This window comes from Microcaecilia unicolor, chromosome 6 (genome assembly GCF_901765095.1).
Source record: "Microcaecilia unicolor chromosome 6, aMicUni1.1, whole genome shotgun sequence".
NCBI lineage: Eukaryota > Metazoa > Chordata > Amphibia > Gymnophiona > Siphonopidae > Microcaecilia > Microcaecilia unicolor.
This window is the reverse complement of record NC_044036.1, coordinates 223,776,388-223,796,376: the sequence shown is the minus strand read 5'-3', so window position 1 is coordinate 223,796,376 and position 19,989 is coordinate 223,776,388. Positions and strand designations below refer to the sequence as shown.

Here is a 19,989-nt window from a genome sequence, read left to right as displayed (position 1 = left end):
CGTATCGCATTCAAAATATGCACGATTGTACACAAAATCATCCACGCAGATGCCCCAACCTACATGCTAAACCTCGTGGACGTGCCTCCCAGAAACGCCAAAAGATCATCCCGCAAATTTCTCAATCTGCACTTTCCCAGCTGTAAAGGACTAAAATACAAACTGATACATGTCACTACCTTCTCCTACATGAGCACGCAGCTGTGGAATGCATTACCTACTGACTTGAAAACCATTGATGAAATAACCAACTTTCGTAAATCTCTGAAGACATATCTCTTCAACAAGGTCTACAAAGAAAACCCATAGCCTTACTAAATTACCTCGCCAACCCAACCAGTTAAGAAAGTCTACCTCTATACTTACCCACCTAACTCCCTTCTTTTTTCTCTTACTTAATCTTTGTACTTCACTAATTGTATCTGCTATCCTGGAATGACAATGTCATAACAGGACTCTGTAAGCCACATTGAGCCTGCAAATAGGTGGGAAAATGTGGGATACAAATACAATAAATAAATAAATGTAGCCTACTCCATTGGGTCACATTTCTTGTTAGCAAATGAGAGGTAGAAAGTCTGCATATGTTGATTTTTACTTGTAGTCTTCAGTAACCAATGCTCAGAACCATTATAAATAAAAAAAAAAATCTTTAAAAATAGAGTAGCATGCTGAGACAGTTATGTCTAACTTTCTGTGACTATGGTAGGACTAAGGCAAATGGAGATCAGTTAACTTTTTTTTCTGCCAATTAAAAAAAAAATTATATTTGGCTATCTGTTCTTTTTTTCAAATGCATCTCCCTTTTTTTCTCTCTTAAACTTGTAGGTCTGGACAGTGTTATTGTAAAGCTGGAGTGACGGGTGTTAAATGTGATCAGTGTCGTGCGGAATACTATGGATTCGGTGAAAATGGATGTTTACGATGCCAATGCAATAATCACTCCAGTAGCTGTGATATATTAACAGGTAATAATATTTCATCTACTATTTACCTGTTAAAGTATAGTTTGTTAGAATGAGGTCTGTGGACATAGTTTTTTGCTCACTGAGGACAAGCAGTTAATCAGTTGCACAAGTGGGTGATTGGAGAGTGGCCAGCGTAATACTGATTTTTTTTTAAGACTGTTCCAAGGGTGGCCTGGGAAATTAGTCTGGTAAGCCTGATGTTGATGCTGCGCAAGAGAGTGGAAACTATTATAAACAATAAAATTTTAGAACACATAGACAAACATGGCTTAATAGGACAGCCAAAGAAGTGTTAGTTGACTCAGCAGTTTACTCATTTCTTTGAAGGCATGGATAAAGAAGAACTGGATTGATACAGTGTATGTAGATTTTCAGAAAGCTTTTGACAGAGTTCCTCATTTCTTCATGAGAGGCTGTTTAGAAAATTAAAAAGTCATAGGATAGGAGACAGTGTTTTGTAGTGGATTATTGGATTTCTGTTCAGAAAACAGAAGGGTAGGGTTAAATGGCCATTTTTCTCAATAGAGGAGGGTGAATAGTGGAGTGCCGCAGGGATCAGTTCTGGAACCGGTCCTATGTAACATGATCTGGAAATTGGAACAAGTGAGGTGATTAAATTTGCAGATGACATACAACTATTCTAAGTTATTAAAACATATGTGGACTGGAAAATTGCAGGAAGACCTTAGGAAACTGAGGACTGGGCATCCAAATGGCAGATGAAATTTAATATGGACAAATGGAAAGTGGAGGAGTGGCCTAGTGGTTAGGGTGGTGGACTTTGGTCCTGGGGAACTGAGGAACTGAGTTCAATTCCCACTTCAGGCACAGGCAGCTCCTTGTGACTCTGGGCAAGTCACTTAACCCTCCATTGCCCCATGTAAGCCGCATTGAGCCTGCCATGAGTGGGAAAGCGCGGGGTACAAATGTAACAAAAAAAAAAAAAGTGATGCGCATTAGGAAGAATAATCTGAATCATAGTCACCTGATTCTAGTGTTCACCTTAGGAGTCAATATGCATAAATTTTCTGCCTAGTGTGTGGCGATGGCCAAAAAAGCATATTTATGATGTCTGTGTGTCGCTCCATGGTGCAGTCTCACCTTGAGAGAGAGAGAGAGATCGGTGACATCGTTGACATGGAATGTTGCTACTGTTTGGGTTTCTGCCAGGTGCTTGTGACCTGGATTGGGTTGTCGGAAGCAAGATACTGGGCTAGATGGACCATTGGTCTGACCCAGTATGGTCATTCTTATGTTCTTATAGCATCCTGATAGTGTTGAACCAGATACTGTCTTCTAAAGATTTCTAGTAATTTCTTCCAGTCCTCTGGACTTGTGCACTAGTTCTACACATCTGCAGCAGACCATTGGTTACCAAATCTGGTCCTGGAAGCATCCTAGCCAGTCAGGTTTTCAGGATACACACAGTGAACATTCATGAGAGACGTTTGCATACACTACCTCCACTGCAGGCAGATCACTGCAGGAACCACTGCCTTAATCTTTTTCTTTTTTATTCTTTCTTTTCAGTTAATATTTTCCTTTTCTTCAGAGTAGCTTACTATTTTTGCTGGTTTGCTCTCTTTTCAGTCATACCTTAATGAATTTTACTTTCTCTGGTGACAAGCAGGCCATATCTCACAACTGGGTGCAGAGTGGATGGACCGTTCAGGTCTTTATCTGCTGTCATTTACTATGTTACATCATCTGTTGGAGCCTGGTGCAGACACTGTCTCTTTAAGAGGTCTTTGGCATCATCTGACCGCATATGCATGGGCGCCTGTCTGACATGCGAGTACTGTTTTTCTGTGGAGAGGAGAGGTCATAGTTTTGATGTCTCTTCAGCGCACTTTTGTATTGGTGCCTTTCCTGTGGGATTTTTGGCCTTTTTTCTTCATTATTTTCATTTTTTCCTCCCCTTAGTGTCCTTAGTTATTTTTTCCCTATTCTAAGTTTTTGTTTTTTTGTTTTTTTACTCCAGTGGCCGCCTTAGGCTTGAGCTCTAGCCAGGTTGTATCGATGTTTTTTTTTTTTTTTTTGGGGGGGGGGGTGAGTAGACTGTTTTTCTCCTGTACCATTGAGCTGTTTGATTAGGCGTCGGTTGTGCACTGTTCCCAGTGTAATCGGGTCATCTCTGGGACTGATTCCCGTAACTGGAAGTCTCCAGTGCTTGGGGCCAGACCATGATGCTCATATCCATGTCCTTTGCTTATGCAAAAGAGGACCCAGACAGCCAGAGAGATCAGCAAGAAAAGCTTTCTGGCACCAAATCCGGTCCATCGATTACAGTATTGGAAGCATCGGCCTTGATGGTTGATGCGGCTTTTTCTGACCCTGGGAGTGCACTGGCATCAAGGAGGCCACCTCTTGCCTTGTCGGGGCGCTGCCCCCAGGACCAGTCTGCTTCGGACCTAACACTGAGGAGATGTGAGAATTCAATGTTGCCCTCTTTGGTGCCACAAGACTCTGATGCTTGACACTGAGCCAAGCCCAAGAAGAGCAAGCATAAATCTGGTTGGAGCGGGGGCAACAGTGCAGGGCTGCTGAGAGACTGAACCGGGCCTGGGGCAGGGCCACTGCTGCTTCCCCCTCCCCCCCACAACTGCAATTTCACATTCCTTGGCTGGTGGGGGGTCCCCAGATCCCACCAGCAGAAGAAGTCTTCCTTCAGCGCTGTTTTTCACTCTGCTGTATTGTTTGCCCTGCCCCTGTGGCTGCTTTCCCCCTCACATCGTGCATGCTCAATTTCATCAAAATAGAGTATGCGCAATGTGAGAGGAAAAGCAGCCGCAGGGCAGGAAATGCGGCAGAGTGAAAGCGCTGGAGAAAGGTTGTTTCTGCTGGCGGGCCTGAGGACCCCCCGCAAGTAAAAAAAGAGGCCCTGAAGCCCTGTTTCTACTCCTCCCCAGCCTCTAAGGGGGCCCAGGGCCAGAGTTTTCTCTCTCCTCCTGTTGGGACACGTTCACTCGGGTCCGGTCAGTGATAGGAGCGAGAGACCCCAACGCTCGGCCCCCCCTTGGAGGCCGGGCCTGGGGGAATCTTGCCCCTCCCCCGGCCCTGCAACAACATCACCAATAGTGTTGAGAGGAGTGCTCCCCCTCTCTTATAGTGCCAACACTGCAGCTGCGTTGCAGCCAGGCTCAGACTTCCAATTTGGCACGGACAGCTTTGTTTATTTATTTATTTTGTTTATTTGTTACATTTGTATCCCACATTTTCCCACCTATTTGCAGGCTCAATGTGGCTTACATTGTACCGGAGGGGCGTTCACCAACTCCAGTATGAACAAATACAAAGTGATGTTGTGGTAGGATAAGGTTCATGTGGAACAGACACATTAGGGAATTGTACAGCGGAAGAGTTATGTTATGTCCATTACGTGCTTTGGTTTTGTTGTGTTGCAGAGTTCAGGCATTTAGGTTGGATCAGTAGGGTATGCCTTTTTGAACAGCGGAAGAGTTATGTTATGTCCATTACGTGCTTTGGTTTTGTTGTGTTGCAGAGTTCAGGCATTTAGGTTAGATCAGTAGGGTATGCCTTTTTGAACAGCTCCAGTCCCATTATGCAGATGGCTGCCTTCGACGTCCAATTCCAGGTCATGCTCCAGGAGAAGCTGCTCATCTTGCTTCAGCAGCAGAGTATATTGGCTTTGAGGGTGCTTGCACCAGCCACAGCACAACTGTAGCCTTCCTTGGAGGCCTAGGTTATGCTTCTGGAGCAGTTGCAGATGCAGTTGTCTTGATGGGCATTGGAATCTGGGTTGTCACATGCAGTGTCCTGCTTTACATCAGGAAGGAAACTTCCTCGGGAGTCAGATGGCAGATCTGTAACTCAGCGCTCTCACCGACCTGCACATTCCTCCATTCTGTCAGGATGTATTTAAGAAGGGAAAACCACCCACGTTCCGTGCTTCCATTAAGTAAGAAGGCTAAACAGCTACACTAGTCTTCAGTTATCACCCTAAAATGAGCCAGGAAGTACTCAGTGTATGTTACTGTATCTTTAGGGTGTGAGAGCAAGAGCTTTAACTGACTTTCTTTGGGAGAACACTATACCAGGAATGCAAAATGTATCTGTTATTTGCTATGGAGAGGGTGGTGAATATGTGGAGAACTCTTTTATTAAAAGAAACACAAAACAATACTACAACAAAAGTATGTACAAGCAATAAAAAAACCACATATCTCCTAGACCCTATACACCTATAGAAAGCTAACTAAACCCCCCCCCCCTTAAAACCCCCCACCCTATACCAAACCTCCCCTATGGAGGTTTCAAACGAACATGTTTCCACCACAAATTTGCCTTCTGTAACCCTTCCGTCACCCGTTCCCATTTAGCCACCTCCTGAACTCCCCTAATTATGTCCCAACTAACCTGTTCAGCCGACCTGTAGTCCTGGTGCAGGGACACCCCACACCGAGCCATCAAAAGGTAAAACCTGAGTATTACCGAAATGATAAACTCCGTCACCGGATCCAAACCCCCACTTCGCTGCTGCCGCCCATAGACCCAATCAGCATATGAGTACGACCGGAAGCTAGAAATGTGCAAGAGCAATGCCACTCTATCCCCCACGGTCCTTGAAAAGGGGCAATCCCGCAAAAAATGGTCCATTGTTTCTTCCTTACCCACACATTCCCCCCGTGGACAATCCCGATCCTGCCTAGTCCTATAGTTGAGATTTCCTCTCACATACAATTTCCCATGAAAGGACAGCCAAGCAATGTCCCTGTACTTAGGCGGAATCTGCCTCGATGTAACCAATAGCAAGCCCTGCCGCAACACCGACCCAGGTGCATCTCGGAGTGTCAGGGGTGCTGAAAAGGCCTGGGCCCGCACCCTTCCACCCATACCTCCCTGCTCCCTGCCTTAATTTCCTCCACCGTGATCCCCCAGACTCTTACCAACCGAACCAACATCCAATAGTACCCTACCTGGATGGGTGCCCCCTTCTTTAAAGCCGCCACCCTTCCCCCCATCCGCCATGGAATCCAAAATCTCTCCCACCATAACAAGACACTTTGTGCCCACCCTGGCGGGTCCCTACCCACCACCCGTCCCAAATTAAACTGGAGGAACAGGGAACTGAAAAATAACACTGGGTTCACCATTCCCACCCCGCCATCCTTCCGGGGTAAGTATGTAATGTTCCGTTTAACCGGGTTCAGCCGATTCCCCCACAGTAGTTGGAAAAACACACTATACAGGGTAGTATAACAGTATGCTGGCACCAAACAAATATAACTTAGAAACAGGAACATGGGCACCAGGTGCCTCTTAATCAGCTGAACCCGGTCAGCCATCGTCATCCTCCAGCCTTTCCATCTGTCCACCTTGACTTTAGCTGCCTGGATGCACCACTGCCAGTTAAAAGATGCATAATCTCCTTGATCAAAATAAACCCCTAACACTCTCTTTCTGGCAATTGCGGCCGGAAACCCCCATCCCAAAGCAAATGCCAGCCCTGGTGGACCCACCCATAAACTCTGACTTTTCTGGAAATTAATCAGTGATCCCCGAGGCCCATGAGTAACTGGAAATCAACTCCTGCAACTTCTCCCCCTTCCCTTGGATCTGCCACCCACACTGTGATGTCATCTGCGTAGGCTACCACCCTCAAATGACACCCTGTACTCGCCTCCACCCCCCGAAATCCCTCCCTTTCTACTCTAAACGCCTAACAAAGGGATCTATTGCGAAGGTGTATATCAGAGGACTTAGGGGACACCCTTTCCGAACCCCTGCTGTGACCCCAAAACTCTTCCCTTTCCAACCATTTACCAGAGGAAAACAACTGGCCCCGGTGTAAAGTAACTGTAACTGTGCCACCCAATCCCTTGGAAATCCATAATGCTCTAACAACCTCCAAAGAAAAAACCACTGTACCCTATCAAAAGCTTTATCTTGGTCTAAAGCCACCACCAACCTCCCGTTCCCCTCCCCCCGGCTGTGCTCTAGACCCTCCCTAACCCATGCAGCCGCCTCCAAAACCCCCCTCCCCTTAACCCCACACTGCTATGAAACTGCCACCACTTCCTGTACCACTGACTTCATCCTTTTTAAGAGCATGTGTGCAAAACTTTTCCTGTCCCCATTCAACAAGGCGATAGGACGCCAGTTCAACAGGGACCCAGGATCTTTCCCTTTACTAAGCAAAATTAATGCTGCCTCTGTCATTGGGGCAGGATCCCTGCTGTCGTGCGGCTTCCCAGACCTGCAACAGAATCGGAGCCAGATGGACCTTAAAAGTTTGGTAATATTCAGCTGTCAGGCCATCCGGCCCTGGAGCCGTTTTTTTTCCGTAAGGCCCCGATGGCCTCCTCCACTTCCCCCAGTGTCCAGGGACGTGACAGGGCCTGGAGATGGGGCCCTCTCTTTCCCACCCCTGGTGTCCCGTCGATATAGTGTCCCATCACCTCCTTATCCAAGTGTCCTCCCGAAAAAAACCATGCAAATGTTCTACTACCTTCAAAATCCCCTCCTTCTAAACCTGCACTACCCCCCTTGCGTCCCTTAACCCTCCCACTACCCTACGCTCCCTCCGCTCCTTACAGCAGACAAACGGATCAGGACTAATCAATTTCCCGAAATCACGTTCATAAAGCAAGGAGGCATATCTATCGTATTGGACCTTCTCTAACTGCGCTTGCAGTTCCTGGATATTCTCCCGCCTACCCCCTGTGGAGAGTAAATAATCCCTGCGTTTCTTAAGTGCCGTTCCTAACCTCGTCCTTTCCCGTCCTTCCCTTCTTGCCTGTTGGGTAAAAAATCTCCTCGTGCGCTTTTTGACTACCTCCCACCATTCTCCAATAGAGGGAAAAATACCCTGGATGGAGAGCTGATCCTCCAAGAAGGCCCGATACTCCTCCTGCATTCTCATATCTGTTACCCATTTAAGGTTGAGCCGCCATAAACCCCTTCCCGGCCTATGCCCCGCCCAACCCCCTACCTCAATTAACACCAGCTTATGGTCCGAGAAGTCTACGTCCACTAATATGGGGCCCCACCCGCATGCCCCTTCCCAAAAATCTATCTATCCTACTCTTACACTGACCCTGTGAAAAAGTGAAACCCTCTACCTCAGGGGAATGTTCTATGTCTACATCAACCAGCCCTGCCCCTTTCATTATCCCGGCCAAACGTACCCCATCATACCTCACCTGCGCTGTCCTCGCCCCACTATCCTGCCTCCTTAAAATAGTATTAAAATCCCCCCCCCACCACCCCAAACCACCTGACGTGCTGTATAGAGATAAGGTTTAACTTTCCCAAACAACGAGGAGTGTTCCTTCTTACTTTGAGGCCCGTAAATATTAATAATCCGCAACGCCACCCCGTGCCACAACACATCTACCACCAAACACCTCCCTATACCTAACTCTGTATCACTTTTTTAATATCTACATTTTGTGTTTTATGTTTAAATCTTTTATTCAAAACAACATCATTTACTACAGATACAGCTTGTAACTAATAACCATAAATTTAACATGTCATCTGTGCAACTCTATCCAACCTCTTATGTCAGGGCAGTATAAATTTTCACATTTCCCCCCCCCCCCTCCCCTCCTTCCCCTTCCCTCTCCTCCCATCCCCCCCTTTCCCTCTGGTCTTCTTCTTCCCCCCTTTATGGAAGCTATTGGTTACAAAACGTTTCTAGGTTAAGTCAGCCAATTCCATTTCTTCTCTTCTCTTTGCTCTACCCTCCCATCCTCCCCCCGGAACTGTCCATAAATATAGGAGATTTAGGCCAAGACCTCGCAATGTTGCCTTCCTCATATTGGAATGTGGGGGTCTCCCAACCGGTTAAGTACAGCACTACGAGCCCGAGGCGCAAGCACATGTATGTAACTTTTCCAAGTCAAATATAGTTCTCTTTGTCTTTTAAATTTCAAGTAGGTGTCTCGTAATTCCATCAACAACAAGGTGTGGAATCTATTGCGCCATTGCCAATATGTAGGAGGTTCTCGTTTAACCCAATTGACCATTATGCATTTCTTACCGATTAAACATGCTTTATATAGCAATAAATTATGGTGAACAGCACTGGCCCCCACCACAGCGTCCAGACCCAGTAGAGCATATTCCGGGCGCAATAGAATATGTTTATTCAACACATAGCCCACAAATCTAAATATTTTAGCCCAGAATCGTCGGATCTCCCGGCATTCCCATAGAGCGTGATAAAAAGTGCATGGATCTTTTCTACACCGCTCGCATATAGGTGAATCCACTCCCCCCATTTTATGTAGTCTCATTTTAGACGTATAGGCACGAAAGATCACCCGTCCTTGGCATTCTCGTAGTTCTGCGCTACCTATTTTTCTGGGGATCTGCTTCAAAGTGCTTAACATTTGCCGTGTTATCCCTCTTTTGGTGTCTGCTGACCATTTCAGTGTAAGGTAATTCATTTGTTTCGGTCTATCAGTGTGCATAAGCCTTTTGTGTAAGAGTGATATTGATATGGCGTCTTCCGTTGGCACTTCATACAGCTGATCAATTTTGTTCGGAATATCCATAGCAAGATATTGTCTAGGGATACCTGCAATGTAATGGGAGATTTGTTGATATGCAAAGGTGTCCATCCATGTTACCCTTCCTAACCCTAAAGATTCCACTCCCTTAATCTTACCAGTGGAATCTACCATGTCTTGTAAAACCGTAATCTCTTTATGTCTCCAAACTCGGAATCTCGAGTTATCCATTCCTGGCATAAAGTCTTTATTCCCCATTATAGGTAGTAGCCCACTCTGGTGTGCGTTAAATGCCCATGCTCGTCCTAATTCTCTCCACACCATCCGAAGCGGTCGAACCAACAGGCTAGACCTAATATGTTTTGGAAGGGAAGATTGCTTAGCCTGCAACACATATGGCAAGCGTAATGGATGAGCCCACTTTTCCTCTGCTTCCCTCGGTGAATGGTAAGAGGTTCCTAATAGCCAATCTCCCACGTGCCTCATTAAACAGGCTCTATTGTAACGTAACAAATCTAGGACCCCCATTCCTCCTCTATCCCATGTATCCAACATATTTGTCCAACTTATTTGCGGCCTCTTCTTGGCCCAGAAGAAGTGAGACAATAAACCCATCAATTTCTTCCTATCCCTTTTCAAAAAGTATATAGGTAATATCTGGAAGCAGTAAAGCCATTTTGGGAATAACACCATATTAAATAAGGCTATACGCCCCGACAGAGACAGTGGCACATTAGACCATCTGTCCAGGAAACGCCTTGTATACTCAAACAAGGTAGTTATATTTTTCTGATATAATTGGGATGGATCCCCTGGCAGCTGTATTCCTAAATAAATAAAGGAATGATCTTTGCGTCTAAGTGGGCAGGCTAATCGAGACCGTTCCTCATCTGACATGTATAGAGGTTGAATCTCAGATTTGTCCAGATTAAGGCCAAATCCGGAGAAATCCCCGAATTCTTTAAAAAGTTCCAGAATCGCTGGTAGGGATACGCTCGGCTGTCTAAGGACGACCAATAAGTCGTCCGCGAAAGCAGAGATCTTAAAATGCTCCTCCCCCACTTTTACCCCCTGTATTTCTGGTGAGCCATTGATGTCTCGAATTAGGGGGTCTATCACCATCACGAATAAAAGAGGGGACAGGGGGCATCCCTGTCGGGTGCCTCTTGCTATCTCAAACCGTCTAGATGTCAGGCCATTCACTGCCACCTCTGCCATTGGGCCATGATACAGTGTCTTAATGGCCTCAGCAAAAAATCCCGTAATCCCATAAGCTTCTAATACCGCAAACATAAAGTCCCATCGCACTCTATCAAATGCTTTATGAGCATCAAAGCTTATCAATACTGATGGGATGTTACCATTTTTTATCTGTTCTAATGCCAATAAAATCCTCCTCAAGTTTTATGCAACCGATCTGTCTCTCACAAATCCTACTTGTGGGTCTAGCACTAAGTGAGGTAAGAACCTAGCCAATCTATTTGACAGGATTTTAGCAAATAATTTGGCTTCATATGATATTAGAGAAATTGGACGGTAAGATTCCGCTAAATCTGGGTCCCTTCCTGGTTTCAGTAATACAATTATCTGTGCTGCCCGCAGTGAGTTTGGGAGTTCTCCCTTGGTAATATGACTATTAAAGACGCTAGTAATACAGGTTCCTATATCCTCCACCAGGATTTTATATACCTCTGAAGTGAACCCATCTATCCTTGGAGATTTATATAGCGGACTGTCTCGTATACACCACTTAACTTCTTCTTCAGTGATATTTGCATTCAAGATTTCCTGTTGGTGTCCCTTGAGCCGGGGGAGAGTTAGTCCCTCCAAATATAATTTTGCCTCTAGACCTTCCTCCTCTGGCGGTGAGTATAAACGGGCATAAAAATTTTCAAACACTTTATTAATATCTTCATTTGTGTGATGTCTAATACCTTGTTCGTCTCTTATATGTGTCACCCATCTCCTTCCCCCCACCTGATTAACTAGCCGCGCTAGCAACTTTCCATGTTTATTTGCATATTTAAACATTTGATACTTATAATATGTTAAAGATTTTTGCGTGCGGGAATGAATTAACTGATTGAGTTCTACCTGCGTTGTCATCAATAATTTCTTATGAGCAATAGAGTGTGTTCTCCCATACAACTGGCGGAGCATTCGTACTCTCGCCTCCAATCGTAACAGCTCAGCTTCCCTTTTTTTCTTTTATGGGCTGAGTAGGATATTATATGTCCGCGCAATACAGCTTTAGCAGCTTCCCAAAAAAGTATTGGGTCTGAATGAAAGCTTTCTCTATTAAATTCCCCATATTCTTTCCACCTATCTTTCATAAAGCTATGAAATTGGGGATCATAATATAAGGCTCTTGGGAATCTCCACTGGAAAGATCTCTTAGATTCCCCCCCCCCCCCCCATTGTATACTTACCCAGATCATTGCATGATCGGATATTTGTGTAGGGCCTATCTCCGCTGTTACTAAGTGAGTGGTAATATATTGTGATATTAGCAGATAATCTATGCGCGACTGCGACCCATGGGCTCTAGATATGTGAGTGTAATCTCGTTCCCCGGGATGTAATAAACGCCAGGAGTCCAACAGCTCTAATTCTGAACACACCCAGGGCACCCCTTTCGAATAGTCCACCGGTCCAACTCGGGAGGAGCCAGTGCTGTCCACCATTGGATCAAAAACCTGATTAAAATCCCCTCCCATTATCACCGGCATTTGCTCGAAGCCTTGTATGTGCCTGACAAGAGTCTGGAAGAATTTTTTATCGTATTGATTTGGGGCATAAACATTGATCAGTAACATTGGTCTATTATATAGGGTGATATGTTGAATAATATACCTCCCTTGTGGGTCTATTATTTTCTGGTGCAGCACATATTGTAGTCCTTTACGAAATAAATGGTCACCCCCGCTTTTTTGTTTGAGGTTGGGCTATCTACCAGGTCACCAACCCACCACCTACTCAGTTTCCTGCTTTCCGTTGCATTCAAATGCGTCTCCTGAAGCATAGCTATGTGTGCCTTATGTCTGTTCAGTGCTTGTAAAATCTTAGATCTCTTAATAGGGGATGTAATTCCCCCCACATTCCACGATATTAAACTCAAGATAAACTCATCTATATCTAGGTAATCCCATTAGATTTAATTCCATAGATATATGAATCCTCGTCAAGGAAGGGGTATCCCAGCTTACCCCTCCCTTGGTTAGTGCTCTGTGATCTGTCATCTCCTGTAGTCATGTATGTTTCAACCAAAATTACTTCTTCTGTCAGTTCCATCCACCCTCCCCCCTCTCGGCTGTACCCTTGCAAAGCCCCTCCCTCCTCCCCCCTCCCCTTTATCTCTCTGCCCCCTAAACCCCCCATCTCCAATTCCCCCATGTAGTTCTAAAGAGAACCAGTCACGCTTGGGTACCCCACTTCCCCCTTTTTTATTCTATTACAGACCCCCTTATGTTCTAAATGCCCATTTTTACACCTCTCTCATGTATTTCCCATAGTCCCCATACAAACAATATATACCCTAGACAAGTTGTCAAGGATGTCAACTATCTTACAGTATGTCTTATCTCCAGAGTTCATAAACAGTCTATCATCTGCCATCTCCATGTATACTATTTGAGACCATCTGCTCATCGCAGCTGTTGTTTTACTGCAAGGTCTATTTCTTACCATTCCATACTGCTCCATCATTTTTATGCAGCTTGTCTCAAATCTTTCTCCTCATATAGAAGTGCTTCAACTATTTTATCTCTGGCAAAAACAACAAGCTCCGCGTTTGTAAGATTAGTTATTGGTATTTATCCAGTATGCTGCTCAAAATCTGTGCAGACATTCAGCTTCCTTCTTTGGATCGCCATAGAAAAATGTCCGTGTTCGCAGCAAATATGTCCTCCCGCCATTTTATCAGTGGCCATGTGCTGCCTCACTCCATTGCTCTAGCTGGAAGCGCTTTCAAGAAGTCTTTAGCGGCCTCCGCCGTCTCATAACTTTTTTCTCCGCCATCATGATAAATCCGCAGTTTAGCAGGGTAAAGCAAAAAGAACTTTATTTTACGTTCATATAGTTCAGCACATACTTGTGCAAAGGCACGCCTCGCCATCGCCACGCTATTTGAATAATCCTGAAAGCACAAGATTTTCCGGCTCTCATAATGCAATGTCTGTCCCGCCCGAATTGCCCTCAGAATCGCTTGCTTCTGACCATATTGTAGGAGTTTCAAAATGACCACTCTAGGTTTCTCATTTGGCTGACGACGAGGCCCAATTCTATGGGCACGCTCAATTCGCAGAGGGTCTGGTAAGTTGTTCAATTGTAATGTCTCCGTGAGCCAACGCTCCAAGAAGCTTACTAGTTCCACATCTTTCAGGCTCTCAGGCAGTCCGACGAGTCTCAGGTTATTTCTCCTCGCTCGATTTTCTAAGTCGTCTAACTTTTGCTCTAGTTCTTTCAGTTTCTTCTGCGTTGTTGCTCTAGGCTTCTCCATCTCCTGCATACGATCCTCGACATCACTAACTCGCTGTTGAAGATGATCTAAATCTAGGTGGAAGCCATCTAGTCTTTCGTGTGCCGCTTCGGCTCTGTCATACAGAGCCTGCAATTTTTTTATCTAGCGCAGCTTCCACCGCTGCCGTCACTTCGGCTGTAATCTCAGCGGTCCAAGCAGCACAAATTGGGGAGCCTTGCATTGGCGGGCTGTTCGCCATCTTAGAGTCTGTGGCCTTGTTTTTGTCCTTTTCTTTTTTCTGAAGTCTGGAGGCCATTCCGCTACAGACAAACGATTAAGAGATCGTGTTTTCCTCGCTCTCCTTTCTGGTTTGCCCCGAGGTGGGTATATTTGCAAAGCGTTTAGCAGGTGCCGTAATTTGCAGATAAATAAATCTGGAAGTGTGGGAGCTCCGCTTTTCAGCGACCGCTCTCTTCCATAGTACCACGTGACCTCTACATTTTGTGTTTTAAATAAGATCCCTACCCCCCATACCTTTCTCCTGCCAAACCCCAAACCGAAGGTCCCCATCTCCAGGCCCGTTGTGCCCGCCTAATCGCTTCTAACGTTTGTAGCTGTGTTTCCTGAAGCAGAATACAGTCTGCCTGTATCTTAGAGAAGCCATCAAAGGCCAAACATTGCGCCCTCTGGGAAGCCACACACACTCGCCACATTCAACGTGGCAAACAAAAAAACAATTCCTGCCATTACCATCATTGAGTAGAAGTTATCCTCTGCTCACCTCCTTCCTGCATATCTGCCCTCTGCATCAACCCACTACCAACGCCCTGAACCCCTTCTGCAGAATCCCTTCCTTCCTCCGCCCAATCCCGAACACCAAGTTTAAAACCCTTATCCTTCCCTTCCCCCTCCCCTCTCCTTTCTTCCTCCCCTTCTTCTTCTTCTTAGAGTCATCCAGACCACCATCTCCCCTCTCACAAAAGAAGGCCCCCACCCCCCTCCCCTACTTGCTCCATAACTCTGAGCTGCTCCCCTGCCCCCCCACCCCCGTACCTCATTCCCATCACCCCTTTTACCCTATTCCTGTCTAAATCTGATCCTACCAGACCGCCTCTTAATCCTTTCTCCCTCTCCTGTCCCCCTCTTCTCCACTCCCTCTACTTCCAACCCCCCCCCCCCTCCTTCGTTCCCAACCCCTACCATCTGGACCTTCCCCCCCTTTTTCTTACACCTAACACCCTCCCCCTGTTCCACCTCTAATTTCCTCTTCCCTTCATCCCCCCCAGGACTCCCCCACCCTCCCCTCCCCCACCTTCCTCGATCTCCTCCTCCCTACCTTCCTCTTCCAGAATCTGAAAACGGTTCTCCACCCTACACTCCTGTGATCCAAATCCCGAGCCACCCAACTCCTCCCTACCCTTTCCCTCAGCCCCCCCTTTGTTTCTTACGAACTTGAATCCAACCCCCTTCTCCCTCCCCCCGTTCCCTCACCTGTTCCTTCTGCATCTTCCCTCTGGGCCCTGATCCTGAAACCGCCCTCCCCCCACCCTCTTTCCCCTCATTATGAAAAGCCTTCGGGCAATCGCGAAAGGCATGCCCCAGATCCCCACAAAGATTGCACTGGATAGAGGAACATTCTTCCGAAAGATGATCCTTAGACCCACACTTTGCACACTGCTGTACCGGGCAGGACATGCTAAAGTGGTGGAAAGACCCACACCTAAAACATTGTCTTGGCTGTCCTTTATAGAAGCACAGGATCCTATCTCTCCCAATAAAAGCTGCCGAGGGAATATGCTGGACCACCTGACCCACCTGTTTAAGCCTAAATAAAGCCCCCCACCCCCCTGCCCATACTCTACTTGGATCCGGGAGCTTGGTTAGTGGAGTTCTCAACTCAGCATACCACTGAACCCAGAAGGCCAGATCCGCCCCTGAGATGGATTCATTCCGGACTAAAAGGGTCACCTGCACCAGATCGGGTCTGCTTATCGGAAACACCCTATAATTTCTCCATTCTCCCCTCCCTCAAACTTCTTCGTACTTTTCCCAAAACACCTCCGTCCCCCTTTGAGTCAAAAAACTGACATCATATTCCAGAATGTTAGCCGGGTGGATACAAGCATACAAATCGGGAGTAAACCCTAGCCCTAGTACCAACTGCAAAACCTTATCCCGGGATGGCATACCCCCTCCCCCACCCATTTGAGCTGAACGACATTCCGGCGTTTGGGGATCTGCTCCTGCTCCCTCCCTCCTCCCCCAAACCCGTCTCCCCCCTACCCGCAAAACCTAACCTCCCCCTCCCCTGCTCTCCTTCCCCCTTCACCACAGCCGCAAAAGATACCGACCTCTTCCCCGACCTGGAACCGTCCTGACCATCCAAACCCATCCTCTTCTCCAACTGCCCCTTCTGAGCTGTCCCCACCCCCCCCTACCTTCCGCAGCCTGCCCTGGCACCAACCCCCTCCCTTCCTCCCCCCTCCTCTGATCACAGACCGCCACCTCCATAGCTTCAAAAGTACACCCATTCTGTCTCTCTTCTCTTACCAATCCCCAACCCTGCCCATCCACCCCATCCAAAGCAGCCTCCCCCCCCCCCCCCCCCCAAGTTCAAACTGAAACCATTTACTAGACTGTCACTGTTCTCCAGATTTTGTCCACAGAGGAGATCCCCGCTTATCTGTTCAGCAGAAACCTTGCACTGCTGCTCCCTCTGAATATCCTGCTGCTCAGACTCCTCTGCTCCCAGCTGGCTTTCTGTTGCATCCTGCTCAGGAGGGTCCCGCGCGAGACCAGTCACTGTGTTAAGAGAGGAATTTCCCCTTGCTTCCTCCTGATTGTCAGAAACCTCCTGTCTTTCCAGCTCTCGAAGGCAGGATTCCCCAGAGCCTGCTTGCCCAGCTGCAACTACTCCTTGGAACTTAGCAACAGTTCCTGCACTCAGGGAGCCTGCAGAGCAGTGCCGTAGCGAGGGTGCCTGACACCCGGGGCGGGTCGCCGCTGCGCACCCCCCCCCCCCCCCCGGGTGCAGGGCACGACGCACCCTACCTTTCAGCGGGGGGGCAGGCGGGAGGGCCGATCCGCCCCAGTGCGCGTCACTGGGAGCTGCGTCGACTCTGCTGCTTCCCTGCTTTTTCTGCCCCGGAACAGGAAGTAACTTGTTCCGGGGCAGAAAGAGCTGGGAACCAGCGAGCCGACCCCCCCCCCCCCCCCCCCCCCCAAGCGCGTGCACCTGGGGCGGACCGCCCCCCCCCCCTTCCTATCCCACTGCTGCAGAGTGCACCTGTGCTTGCAAGCAGAGCTCTTCTGCTGGCAACAGTTCTTCTACAAATGCACCTCCAACCAGAGTAAAACTGTCCTTTTTACCTTCTCCTGTCCTGCCTTCTTCAGGAAACCTTCTCTCTGCAAGACTAGGAACACTTGTCTGGAACTCTTGTATGAAAACGTCTCTATCTCTGGTTTTCATAGTCTGCAAATGTTTAGGAGCCTTTTGAAGCTCTTTCTCTGTCATTGTAGGATCCAGAGATACTACGGACTCCCTGCTGCCTCCTCCCCTCTCATTACCAGAAGCAGCCATCACAGTAAGTGCACCAGAATCTGTTTGACTTGCCAAGCCCTTCATAAATTGCAGTGTATGTCCAGTGTTTATAGCTGGCAAGTCCTTACTCATACACTGTGGTTGTTGAAAGAGTTCTGCTGTACATACTGGGGAAACCTGACTCTGAGATTTTGCTGTGCCTTGTGCCATTCTCTCCTGGTTTATGTATAGTTCCCTTAAGGGATTATCAGTATTCTTCTTTAATGAAACCAAAGTCTTTTCTTTGTGTTGAAGCTGCTTTAACAAACGAGCCTCCTCTTTCTTGTAAATGTCCCGATTATCTCCCGGGGCCAGCCTAGTCATGGCTTTTGCCATCTTCAGCCGTTTCCCCTGCTCCTCTGTCTTTCTCCAGGGCTTTAATCATTCGCACCCTTTGTACCACTTCTTCAGCCAGGTGCCCCGGTCCTTCACTCACCGACCGTACACCATCCTCCCCGTCTTCCTCCTCCTCCTCTGACCAATCACTATCATAGTCCTGTACGCCCGGACCCGGCTGAAGCTCCTGGTGTACCAACATCGGCTCCTCTCCTTCCACCGTCTGGAGGCCCGAGGCCCCCCTCCATGTTCTTCAGGCTCCCTTTCCGGAAACCGCTGGGTCATGGAGGAGGTACCTGTTACCTCTTCATTTCGGAGACGCTGAGCCCTGCGGTCCACAGGGCTCCTTTCTCTGCTCCCCGAGGCTGGACTGAGCTGCACACAACCCTTCCGGGCCTTCTGGTCCGTAGGGCCCAGAGGCCCCATGTCCTGGGCCTTTCCTGGGAAACTCTTCCCCGGGCCTCTCTGCCCACCTGGGGAAGGAGCCAGCCCAGCACCCTTCCTGCTCTCTAGAGACCGAGCCTCCAAGCACACGTCCTTCTCTCACCAAGTCTAGGCTGGAATGCCCTCCCGTGGGAGGTGGTGGAGATGAAAATGGTAATGGAATTTAAACGTGCGTGGGATAAACACAAAAGATTCCTGTTTTGAAGGAATGGATCCGCAGAATCTTTGTGGAGATTAGGTGGCGATGCCAGTAATTGGGGAAACAAAAGTGGTGCTAGGCAGACTTCTACGGTCTATACCCTGATCGTGACTGAATAGATAGGGATGGGCTGGAGTGTAAATTTTAAGGGGCTTCAACGTTAGCTTCAGAACTTAGTACAAGAAGAGTGCTGGGCAGACTTCTATGGTCTGTGCCTTGAGAATAGCAAGGACAAATCAAACTGGGATATACGTATAAAGTAACACATACCATGTAAAATGAGTTTATCTTGGACAGATTGGATGGACCGTACAGGTCTTTATGTGCCGTCATTTACTATACTTTGCATAAATTAAGTTCTTTCTCCCAAGAAATCTATATCCACTTTTAAATCATTATGGAGCAGAGCTTTTCAAGATAGTTTGCTCTTGCTGTTTAAATCAGTGCTTACTCTTTATTTTCCTCAAGATAAACTTTCCCGTAATTTTTCCTGATGAGCACTCTTAAGCTTTCTGATTCTAAGAGCATATGGGTTTAGAATATTTGAAGGGAAGAGAGGCAAAGCTGAGAAACTCCAGGAGACAGTATACAACTTGAGCTTTTTGTTTGGTCTATGACCGCAATCTGTACTGGAGTTCTTTTGATTTGTAGTACATTAATTGGAAGATCATGGGCGTTGTTTGTTTCATTGAGGGGACAGGCAAAGGATAGGGCGGGGCATATTAGCATATTCATTTGTGTGTGTGTATATATATATATATATATATATATATATATATATATATATATATATTTCTCCGAGGACAAGCAGGCTGCTTGTTCTCACAAATGGGTGATGTCCACGGCAGCCCCTCCGATCGGAGAGCTTCACTAGCAACAGCATTTGCTAGCCCTCGCGTGCACATGCACCGTGCGCATGCGCGACTGTCTTCCCACCCGAACGCACTCGTGTTCGTCAGTCTTCTTTTTTCCGCGGCTCAGAACGGCTGTTTTTCGGTCGGTCTGTGCCCCAAGGAGACCCCTCGCGTCTTTTCGCCGCGTTCTTCCGTTCGGAAGTGCCCGATTTTCTCTTTTTCCGTTGTGTCTCTCTTAGTTTAAAAAAAAAAAAACTTCCCTTACGTCGAGTTTTTTTCCGTAAGTTTCCTTTCGTTGTTGGGCGCGGCCTTTTTCGCCGCCCGTAAGGGTTTTTTCTAAATTTTTTGGTGCCATTAGTCAAAGTTCATGAACTTCTGTCCGAAGCCGTGCCCGCCTCGACTCCGTAGGAACATGGCCACGGTGGGAGCGTTGAGAAGAAGATTCCTGCACCGGCGGCGATGGAGCTCCCTCCATCGATGTCGGGGAGTCCACCTGGGAGGCAGCCGATGCCGGTACCGCAAGCGGTACTGGTACGGGAGACCTCACCATGGACGAGGGCCCAGCTGTCGCCTCAGTCATCGGTACCAGCGGTGCAAGCACCCCCGGTACCGGAGGAGTAGGGCGCAACAGCTCTTCCAGGATCCCTGGAAGGATGGCCCTGAGGCTCTCGT

General features: G+C 47.5%; 1 protein-coding gene across 2 annotated transcripts in view; it reads left to right on the top strand.

Moving 5' to 3' along the window:
* The window catches only part of MEGF9 (multiple EGF like domains 9), a 500,021-nt gene that overhangs the window by 293,527 nt on the left and 186,505 nt on the right, over window positions 1–19,989 (top strand). For both annotated transcript variants that reach the window (XM_030206436.1, XM_030206435.1), the window contains exon 3: window positions 829–968. In XM_030206436.1, coding sequence (XP_030062296.1) covers window positions 829–968 — 140 coding nt within the window. The remainder of the gene's footprint in view (window positions 1–828; window positions 969–19,989) is intronic.